General features: G+C 30.8%; 1 protein-coding gene across 2 annotated transcripts; it reads left to right on the forward strand.

Moving 5' to 3' along the window:
• The first annotated feature begins 7,296 nt into the window (after nucleotides 1-7,296).
• Nucleotides 7,297-11,301, forward strand: LOC123912990 (glutamine synthetase cytosolic isozyme). 2 transcript variants are annotated; one of them, XM_045963591.1, is made up of 12 exons: nucleotides 7,297-7,555; nucleotides 8,123-8,162; nucleotides 8,280-8,383; nucleotides 8,504-8,552; nucleotides 8,801-8,907; nucleotides 9,161-9,248; nucleotides 9,902-10,030; nucleotides 10,158-10,232; nucleotides 10,359-10,412; nucleotides 10,506-10,543; nucleotides 10,634-10,793; nucleotides 10,910-11,301. In XM_045963591.1, the coding sequence occupies exons 1-12, from the start codon at nucleotides 7,482-7,484 to the stop codon at nucleotides 11,060-11,062; spliced, it is 1,071 nt and encodes a 356-aa protein (XP_045819547.1). In that variant the 5' UTR covers nucleotides 7,297-7,481; the 3' UTR covers nucleotides 11,063-11,301. The 2 variants fall into 2 exon arrangements, with proteins under 2 accessions (XP_045819547.1, XP_045819548.1); XM_045963592.1 differs by lacking the exon at nucleotides 10,634-10,793 and having other exon boundaries at nucleotides 7,309-7,555; nucleotides 10,970-11,030.
• The last annotated feature ends 671 nt before the right edge of the window (nucleotides 11,302-11,972 follow it).

An 11,972-nucleotide genomic window follows, 5' to 3' on the forward strand; every position in this document is an offset into this window, starting at 1 on the left:
CAAACCCAAACCAAAAGACTGTTCGGGTGGCAAAACAACACACACGCCCACACCCATTGGGTTCGGGTTTTTTCCACCCAAACCCACAACATATTTAAAAATAATTTGCAAATTTAAGAAATTAAATTCCAACATAGACTTTGAATTAAATTACAAATTTACAACTAAAATTAAGGTCTTCCAAAGAAAAATTCAAACATAGACTTTCAAGAAATTACAACATATACTTTCAAGAAATTAAATTACAACTAAAATTTAAGGTCTTCCAAGAAAATTGAGGGAGACTATGGGGGTAATTAGGTAATTATAAAATATTTCGGGTGGGTGAATGGGTTTCGGATGTGGGTTTGACTGATACCAAACCCACACCCATATTATCGGGTGTCACCCGAACCCAATCCCAAACCCAGTCAAATCAGGTTTCGCCCGTTGACTTGGATTTGGGTTCGGGTGGGTCTCTCGGGTTTGAGTTTTTTTGTCATCCCTAAGGATTATAGGGTTACTAAAATACGCAGAACAACAAAACGACGACACACTTACCTTTACTGCTTTGTTGAATGTGTTTTGTTGTTTTCTATGTTATAGTTTTTTTTTTTAGGTTTTTATGTTGTTTTGTTTGTTCCTAATTTTATTAACAAGTTATTTAATTTATTTTCTACAAATTATTAATACTTAACATGTTATTCTTTGCATTCAATTTCAACCATTTGAAACTTACAATTTTTCAATTCTTCTTCGAAGTAAGCATTCTGCTTCACATGTGCTATTGTTCTCTACTTGAGTTTTTTCATTTTGTTTCTATTTGAAGTTTAGAAGATCTTGTCTGAGAAACATCTATCTGTAGTGAAAAACAAAGAAAAAAAAAACGAAATGAAGAGCTAATAAAATCACAACAAGGAGCTCTTGAAAAATTTGTTTTCAATAAGGTAGATACCCAAGAAAATTTGGCTAATAGAGGCAATGAAAATTTAAATCCGTCAAACGAAAATTTAAATCATGAAATTGATGATAATATAATCGTTCCTAATGATTAACCGAATGCAACTAATATTGATAATCATGGTAGCGATCATGAACAAAAAGTCATCGGTTTGATATTTATGATCCAAGAAATTGGAGGAATCTTGATAACAAATCCAAGGATATTCTAGTTGAAAATGGCCTACTATTATAATTTTTTAATATTTTACAAGACTATTATTATGTATTAATAAGTTTTTTCCTTATATTTGGCCTAGGGCCTATGAAATGTCAGAAACATGGCTGATAAAATCAAGATATTAAACTCAAGTGGTTAACAAATTCTCCTAAAATGAATCGTTCAGGAAAATCTGAGTTTAACTCCTTATAACTACAATTCTTATTTACCTTGCAATCAAACTTTAAATCATTGGATCCATACAAGAGGGTTAAAAATAAAATAAATAAAAAAAAGAAGGAAAAAGAGATAATAGAAGAACACATTATTTAACCATTTTTATGAGCTACACAACAAATGATGATAGCAGCGGCAGTGCTAGTGCCTATAGTGGGGTTTGGCGGAGTAGTAGTAGGTGAGAACTTAGCGATGTAGGATCCCTTTACTGACACGTGTCGGTGAAGCCTCGGTCACAGTACCGTGATTATCCGTCCTTTACCGTACAGACAGTCACGTGATACTTTAATGTTAATGGTATCACACTATCACCCTTTAGCTAATAACTCTGCTTCTCAATTGGCCGATTTTTCTTGCATTTTTTTTGAGTTTTTTTTTTTGGGTGAAAATTGGATTTTTTTTCCTATCAATTAAAATTTTATAAATACCACTATCCGGAAACAAATATAAGTAAAAGAAAAATTATTTACGCAGTGTTTAAGAAATTTAGTCAAGTGTAGTTAATTTTCTTGATTTAATGCAAAACATGAGTTAAGTTTACTATATTGTCCATTTTGAAAAGTGTAAAAGTGTAAAAGTGAAATAAATACCTAAAATAAAATAGAATTAAATAAGGGTATATTATGAATATTAGTATTAATTAGTTTAAAAGTAGTTAACTTTTTCTTATAATAGTGATCAAAATTTGAAGTACTTTTTACTTATATTTGTGTCCAGAGAGAATATATAATGACAGTTTTTACATTAGGTAGCAGCAATTTCAAAATAAATGTTTGCTTATCATATAGTTGGTTCATCAAAATAATAGATTAATTTTATATTTTTTTATTTTTCGTTACCATGTTATAAGAGTGTGTTTGTTTTAATGTACTATGAAATCTCATTCCATAAATGACATTTTCAAGAATAGTATTCTTAATCATGTGTTTGGCAAGAATTTATATGCTTGAGAATATTTTCAAAATTGGTGCGTAATAGCGAAAAATTATATTCCAATGAAGATAATGTAAAACTCACAATGTTTAGCATGAAGGCATAAAGTCAAAAGAATGAGAATAAAAGTTACTTGAGTTGAGAATAATTTTTTATAAAACAAACAATGAAATGTTGCATTCCATATCACAAATACTTAGGATTAACATTATCATCCTTGAAGAGAGAAAACATACTAAGAGTTTTTCCATTATAATGATGATTAAAGCTTGAATACAAAGAGAGTGATCCTAAAAATATATAGTAACTTAAAGATTAGAATACTAAAAGGCACAAAAGCTCAATAACACTTATAAATATAATACATATTATTTAACACCCCTTTCAAACTCACGATGTAATATCAGAAAGCATCGAGAGTTTGTCAAACAAAAAACAAAGAGCATAATAATACACATCAAGCTAAAACTTACTAAGCTTTAAACTTGTTACAAAATTAACCCAAAATCAAACCAACTAATAAGTAATATCAAAAGCAACATAAAAGAGCAACCAAAGAAGCATCAGCAGCAACCGAAGATAGGAACCATCAAACGGAAGAACCAAATCTAACCAATTTTATCCGACCCAAACCAAACAAAATCGAACTAAACCAAATGGAGCTAGACCAAACCAAATGGAACTGAACCAAACCGAACCAAACAAACCAATTCAAACAAAACCAAATGAAACCAAAACCAACAAATTGTGAGCACTATTGTGACTCACCAAACAACCAAAATGTGTGCATTGACCCACCAAACAAACAAATTGTGAGCACTATTGTGACTCACCAAACAAACAAATTCAAATGGAACCAAACCAAACGAAGCAAAACCAAACCAAAAAAGAGACAATTAAATAGTTGAACCAACAAAGAGAACAACAGAAACATAATCTCATTACGGCATGTCCCAATCAGCCTCCCGAATTTCGGATCCTGACATATTAGAATGGCTCAAACTTATAACAGAGGAGGCAGACACGACTTGTGGCTGAGTGGCAAGAAGCTTTTGGAGTTGCTCTGCAAGATTAAATATTTGTGAAGTAGTCTCAGGTGGGTATGCAAAACTATAACCAAAGGTAGAAGGAGCTACAACAACAACATTGGATGATGGAGTTTTAAAGTTCTTTGTATTTGATTTCAATAATAATTTTGGACATTGTGCTTTCCAATGACCTTTCTCCTTGCAAAATGCACATTCATCATTACCAAGTCTAACCCTCTCTTGAGGTTTTCCTTTGTAAGTAGCAAAAACGGATGGTGTAGTTGAGAAGGATCCTTTTTCTGAGTTCGGATAAGAGTGGGACTTGAGTCTAATTTCTTCTATCAACAATTCATGAACTACTGAATCAACATTAGGAAGGGGAACACGACGCAAAATAGCTCTGCGAAGTCCCTCAAAATCATCACGAAGAGCCATCAGAAGTTGAACCAAATGTTGACCTTCTCTTTGGTCGGTGTACGCTTTGACAACTTTCAATTCGACTGATTCCATAAGAGCCAATTGATCCCACAAATTAGACATCGCCGAATAAAATTCGTGAATAGTCATATTATTCTGCTTAAGATCCCTAATATCACTCTCTAGCTTATACAGGTTTGCAAAATTAGATTGTTCATACAAACGTTTCAAATGCTCCCAAACCTCTTGGGCAATATCATATTTTGCCAATTGCATACCTATTGTCTGAGAAACAGAGTTATTAATCCAAGTAATGATTTTTGAATTACTAGAATCCCAAGTTGCCAACTCTATTGCATATTTTGCTTCATCCTTTTTATCGGTCGGCTGAACCAAAGATCCATCAACATAACCCCACATTTTTTTTCCTTTCAAAAAATTTCTTATTACATAACTCCAACAAGGATAATTATCTCCATTAAGTTGAACACTAATAGATTGAAGAGAATCATCTTAATCACGAGCCATTAAAACAAACTACTGAAATCTAATCTCTAAAATCAAAGCAAAACAAACACAGATGGTACCCAAATAGAAAAATCTGCCGATCAATTATCAAAACCAAAAGGATAAAATCAACCAATTGATAAAATCAAACCAACAAGAAACGTAACACTTTCAAACCAACCAATGGATAAAGGCAACTATCCTTACATATGAACTATGTAGCATCTGCAATCAAATAAAAACAACATTATCTCCAGGAGCGTAAATCCCAACAACACCAACTCTAATTTCTCTCTTTCAGCGGAAGCAAAACAACGTACCAAGAAAATCAACCATGCTCTTTGGTACCATGTTAAGAACAAAGGTTATTCATAAAGAGAGAAAAGCATACTAAGAATTTTCCATTATAATGATGATTAAAGCTTGAATACAAAGAGGGTGATCCTAAGAATATATAGTAACTTAAAGACTAAAATACTAAAAGAACTAGAATACTAAAACGCACAAACTTATAAGCCCAATAACACTTATAAATCTAATACCTATTATTTAACAATGCAGACACAGTCAATAATTTGTGATCGTTTTATTGAGACCAGAAAGTCTAAATTTCAACATCTTAATCTTATATTAAAATATAGATAAAAAAAACTAAATTAAGATTTGAACCTCCTGATCAAAATTGGACGGTACCAAAGATTTGAGTGTACATTGACTACACCAAACTTAAGGGCATCTAATCCATTTCCTTGAAACATACAAATTCTAATTCCAAGTACAAAGTTTCTGTCGCCGTTTTAGCGGGGACTAATCTAATCAAGAAACTTGTGAGAGATACATTGTGGATTCTACTCTTCCAAGCTAACTTTTTTATTCTATGCAAAATTCAAAAATCGAATCAATTCAATTATTTAAGGGTCGAAATTTCTTGAAGTGATTCATTGCTAATAAATTAATACTATATAGTTTGTTATTAAATTATTAAAATATGCAATTTTCACCACAATTTTTTTTAGTCAGGTAGTCTAATGAATACTAATCTCCATCAAACACCGTGGATCATATACTTTAAATTATCACTTACCAACCGTATTTCCTTTCTACGCATGAATTAAAAATTGAATTTTGACCACTTACTATAGAACCCAAAATCGTTTACAACTACGATCAATTTACTGCTAGTATACTACTTGTGTTATTAAAAAACATTTAAATATATTTCTCACTTTGCTTCAAAAAAAAAATATTTATATTGTTTTTTTACAATTATAAAAAAAAACATAATTAGATTTTTGGCTTAAATGCACTTTTGGTCTCCCTATTTTCAAAAAAAATGAAGTTTTGGTCCCCCTATTTTAAAAACCAGTTTTTTAGTCTGCTTATTTTCATTTTTTTTGAGTTTTGATCCCCCATCGCATTTTGGGGTTAATTTTGTTGATGTGACCTTGTAACTAATGATGTGACAACATTCATGCGAACAAATTTAGTATCCATGTCATTATTATATATTTTGAAATTCAATAAAACTTTATTTATAAAATATTTTAATGATTAGAATTATATATTCAACTGAAATAATAATTGTTAAATCTTATAAAATATGAAATTTGAAACCCTAATTATCAAACCTTCACCTACTAGAATTTTATTCACCCTCAGAGAGAATCTTTCCTTATGGATTTCACCAATCCTATAGTTTCCGTTCAAATTCAACAATTTTTGGATTTTTAAAAACGAAGAGAAATCAGAGATGATTTTGTGTTTCAATAGAAATTACTCATACTTTTTAAACTATATCTATGACTTTGGATGAGTTTGAATGAAAACCCATAAATTATTTTAAGTTTGAAGTTGAATTCTATATTGATTTTATATAAAGTTGGATGATGATGAAAGTTGGAGGTTTTTGAAACACAAAACTTACTTTCAATATGCAATTGTTTGATTTGAATCAAAGAGGACCATGTCCATGTTGTGATTGTTTGTTTTTGATGTTTTTGAATTATTTTTTGATTTATTTCTTTTTAAAAAATACTATAATTTTAATAATTATAATATTTTATAAAATAAGTTTTATTGAATTAAAAATAAATAATGACATGGATATTAAATTTGTCTACGTGGACTCTGATATGCATTAGTGGCAATGCCACATCAACAAAATTAGCCTTAAAATTGGATGGAGGATCAAAACTCCAAAAAAATTAAAATCGGGGGACTAAAAAGTTGGTTTTTAAAATAGGGGACAAAAATTTCATTTTTTTGAAAATAGGGCAATCAAAAGTGCATTTAAGCCTAGATTTTTTTTTTCCCTTTCTTTTAAGTAAATTTTTTTTACTAAAAAATATTATTTTTTTGCTACAAAGAATTTTTGTTTTTTATTTAAAAAATTGGTACAAAGAATCTTATCTCTAATAACAATTGGAAAAAATTATTTTTTGTTTAATAATTAATATTTTGATTTTTTTTTAAAAAAAATTGTTTTAGGAAATACTCCATAATTTATAAGAATCTTATCCTATTTCTTGGTACAAAGAATCTTTTTTTGTTGACTAATGGGTTCAAAGAATATCAACTTTTTATTTTATTTTTTATTTTATAATAAGAATCTCAACTCTAATAGTAATTGTAACTAATGGTAATTGCAAATTAATATAATTAAATAGTATCTTTTTTAGTTTCGCGGCAATTAATTTAGATTTGATCGCGAGTGGCTAAAACCACTTGACGTCACAATTGAACCTCAAATTATATTAGGCGGTCTAGTAAACCAAATACTAATGGTAAAGAATAAAAATCAATACTAATAATAATAATGAAAAAAAAAGAATAAAATAAATGCAGAGACTAATAACTGACATCCATTTAAGGAGTTGACATCTTCCAATAAGCTTCTCCATACACATCGACTGAGAATCGAACTTATGACCAGATAATCAAGGAACTCAAATATCCACCAGTTATGTCACTTTATATCAGTAAAAAAAAAAAAAAACTGAAAGAATTAATTAGAGTAGATTGACTGTATACAGGTTGGAAGACTAATTTTTTTTGGTAAGCACAGGTTGGAAGACTATGAAGAGGAAAAAATCGCTATAAATACATAACATCCTCTCATTTCTTTGTTCACTCATTTTTATTCGATAGAATCGAATCTCAAGGATTCATTCCACAAATTAACCGAGATTCGATTTTCCATTTTCAAAACAAACCAACCAAACATGTCTCTCCTTTCAGATCTCATCAACCTTGACCTCTCAGATTCCACCGAAAAAATCATAGCTGAATACATATGGTTAGTTAGATTTTTTCTTTTTTCTTTCTTTTTTCTCTCACGCAAAAAAACAAACACGTAGCACGCACTCTTTGTGCCTGTGTTTTTGTTGTTGCTTCCGTACGTACGAAAGAAAAACATTTACTCACTCACTTGTTCTGTGTCTGTTTCTGCTTTTGCATTAATTTTCATTCACTGTAACGTTTTCTTGAATCATATGATTTTATTTTAGTTCTTTGTCTTTCATGTTGTTGTTTATGTGATCTATAATAATCTATGATGATGATGATGATGATGGTGATTTTTTCTGGTTTGACTTTGTTTTTGGATGATTTAGTTTTAGTAGTATTTATTTTGATTCTAAAAATGAGTTTGTTTTTTTGTTTGGAGCAAAATTGGGAAAAAAAAGGATATTTTTTTTCATTTGTCTGTTTGTTTGTTGGTTTGTGAAGTTTGATTTGCTAAAGTTAACCTACCACCATGTACCATACCAAATCATGACATTAAATTCTTGTACCATAGTTTTTTTAATCTAAAAATTTCCCCTTTTGATTAATTCCAATGTTTTTATTTTCATTATTATGATAGGATTGGTGGATCAGGTTTGGACTTGAGGAGCAAAGCAAGGGTAATTCATTTCTTGTTTGTAGCTATCTAAAAAAGCAATTTTTTTTATTTGTTTTTTTGTTTTGCTTTTTCATCAATTTATTGAAAATATATTTTTTTTTTTTGGTTGGGGTTACAGACTCTTCCAGGACCAGTTACTGACCCTTCACAGCTACCCAAGTGGAACTATGATGGTTCCAGCACAGGTCAAGCTCCTGGAGAAGATAGTGAAGTTATTATATAGTATGATTTTCTTTAATTCTATTTAGTTTTTATACCCTTAAAAATTATATATTTGAATTTTGTTTTCTATTTTGTTGGATATTATGATTTTTTACTTATTTGGGGTTGGATTGCTTACAGCCCACAAGCCATTTTCAAGGATCCATTCAGAAGGGGTAACAATATCCTGGTAATTTTTGCCATTGAGCTTGTTTCAATCCATGTTTAAAAAATCGAACCTAGCAGTTCAACCGATTGAACAATAAACCGACACTAACTACTATACAATTATTTAAGCGGTTGGACCGCAGTTTTCTCCCGGCCGTTTAAAGCTATTGGTTTGGTTGTACCATAACCGGAAATTCTCGCTGGTTCGATGTTTGATTCTTAAAACATTGGGTGTAATGTAACCCCTCTTTTGTTTTTAATTAAATTCAGGTTATTTGTGATGCATACACTCCAGCCGGAGAACCAATTCCCACTAACAAGAGACACGCAGCAGCCAAGATTTTCAGCCATCCTGATGTTGTTGCTGAAGAAACATGGTATTGTGTTGCTACTTTGCTGATCGTAATAAGTGTTGATATCCGTAGTTAAATATGTTTTTAGTCTATAAAATTTACGTTTTTTAAGTTTATTCTTACACAAATTTTATTGAGTTTTTAGTTGGTATTTTGTTTTTGTTATAGGATTAAAAGTAAAAGCACATGTTTTTCCTTAAAAATATTTGATGCCATGATATTTTTGCCACTTGTTTATTTTGTTCTTATCAACAATTGATGTGTACTTTGTGATTAGGTATGGTATTGAGCAAGAATACACCTTGTTGCAGAAAGATATTCAGTGGCCTCTTGGTTGGCCAGTTGGTGGTTTTCCTGGACCTCAGGTGAAAACTCACTTTCATTCATCATTAGTAAACTAAGTTTATTTTTCAAGCTAGTCACTTACAAAATCATGATGTCCATTTCACACATTTACTTAAACATTCTGATTTGTTTGTCTTATATCATATTGTGTTGAAGTGTGTTTACACGAACATTGACACATCGACACCAATAATAATTTGAGAAAAATGACACAATTCAATGTAATTATAAATCCTGCTGTCAAGTCGGTGTCCGACACTACAACACGTCTAATACAAGGAGTGCCCGTTCTTCCAAGGTGTTTTGCCACATTTTGGGACTAAACATATGAAGTTATTTAATTGAATCAAAGTTATTTTTTCCAACCAAATCCTTAGAAAATATGAGAATGACAACAATATTAGAAAATAACACTTGCCCCCCTACCTAACGACAATATTAGAAAACAATGTCAATATTTTAGATATTAGTCTTTTAAAAATATGCAAAAATGGTGAAACCATGAATAACAACAATATTAGAAAATAATATCAGAAAATGTCCCTTACCCCTAAACTTATATTTTTATTAAAGATTCCAAATTTAAACTTGTCTTTTGGTGAATTGTTTTTATTGTAATTGGTTACATCAATTCTAATTTTATTTGTTAATCATTTTATTATTTGGTGATTAGGGACCATACTACTGTGGTGCTGGTGCTGACAAGGCTTTTGGCCGTGACATTGTCGACGCACATTACAAAGCCTGTCTTTATGCTGGCATCAACATCAGTGGAATCAATGGTGAAGTAATGCCCGGTCAAGTAAGTTGGAACAAACTATGTACTTATTTTACCCTTAAATATCTTGTATGTTTTTTGAATAATTATTTAAATTAAACATATACTTGTAGATTTTATGAGTTTAATCTATTGTTTTTTTTTAATGTAGTGGGAATTCCAAGTTGGTCCCTCAGTTGGTATCTCTGCTGGTGATGAGATATGGGCTGCACGTTACATTTTGGAGGTAGGTGGCACATGAATTATTGAATAAGTGTTTTTTCACCACTCACCAATAACATTAACACCTCTTTTTGACCTATTGAATGGAATTACCTTATGCAACTAACTTTCTTTGTTTTTGTTCCAATAGAGGATCACTGAGATTGCTGGTGTGGTCCTTTCCCTTGACCCTAAACCAATTAAGGTCTACTATTTTCACCCCCCTTGTCTATTTATGGAGTATATTTACTTAAGTTGAATTTATGTTGACTATGTTATTTTGGTACAAAAATATTAGGGTGATTGGAATGGTGCTGGTGCTCACACAAATTACAGGTAAAAAAGCTAAAATTAATTAATGAAAAAGCTTAAAGTTGATTTTTTTTTGGGGTCATGCTTAACAAGTGTATGCTAAAAATGTTGCAGCACCAAGTCTATGAGAGAAGATGGTGGCTATGAAGTCATCAAGAAAGCAATTGAAAAGCTAGGAAAGAAGCACGCCGAGCACATTGCTGCTTACGGAGAAGGCAACGAGCGCCGATTGACAGGGAAACATGAGACAGCTGACATTAATACCTTCTTATGGGTAAGCATGAAAACAATAGATGATTTGTTCCTTATACATGTTAGTTTGGTTTGGACCTTGGTCCAGTCCGAAACATCTTTTATGCTAATGGTTGACATGATTTATGTTATTTGAAGGGTGTTGCAAACCGTGGAGCTTCGATTAGAGTTGGAAGGGACACCGAGAAAGAAGGAAAGGGTTACTTTGAGGATAGGAGGCCAGCATCTAACATGGATCCATATGTTGTTACTTCCATGATTGCAGACACAACCATCCTCTGGAAACCATAAGCCATCGATTCTTCTACCACAAAACACACACTTGCATTGAAGTATTTGAAAGTCATTGTTCCTCATTAGAATTTGGTCATTGGTTTTCCTACCTAGGACTTACTTTGTGTTCTTGTATTGTTCATGCCTTGTTTGAAGGTTTGCTATTGCTTGTTATTTCTCTTGTTTTACTTAAGTGTCACAATAATAATGTAATGGTTATTATTAGTAATAAAATTATTGTTGATTATGATTATTAATAAAAATTTATTAATTGAAATGTCCATGATGAAAGAAAAAGCATAGAATAGAATGTATTTACTGGTGTGTACTATTTTGGAAAAAAAAAAAAAAAAACTCTTGACCGCACTAAAGAGCACTTGAATGAACAATAAAGATCTTTCAAATTAACCTGAGATGTGAGTCTCAATTTAGTCTTGAGAATATAAAGTTACACCAAGAAAAAATAATAGTAACTTATTATAAACTCACACAAAGTTGAGGGATCAAGGTTAGAACCGGTCATGACATTCAATCTTACAATTTTAACATATCTACCATAGATTTATAGACACATCAAGATGTTTAGTGTCTGTTTGGTAAACATAACAAGCTAGCTAGCTTATTATATTATCTTATAAGCTTATTTGATAAGAAAAAATTGTACTCCCTCCGGTTCTTATTATAAGAAAATTTTTTTTTTTAAATTCATTGTAAAATTAATGTATCTGGACAATATTGTCTAGATATATTAATTTTACAATGAATCTAGAAAGTCAAATTTCTCTTATAATAAGGATCGGAGGGAGTATTTGGTAAAAAAAAATTCTCATTAGCTTATATTTTTTTTTGAGATGTTATTTAAAGTAGCATTTAACCTTATAGCTTATAGTTTTTTTTTATATATTTTTTTCCATTTTAACCTTTAATT

The sequence above is a fragment of the Trifolium pratense genome, linkage group LG3 (genome assembly GCF_020283565.1).
Source record: "Trifolium pratense cultivar HEN17-A07 linkage group LG3, ARS_RC_1.1, whole genome shotgun sequence".
Taxonomy (NCBI): domain Eukaryota; kingdom Viridiplantae; phylum Streptophyta; class Magnoliopsida; order Fabales; family Fabaceae; genus Trifolium; species Trifolium pratense.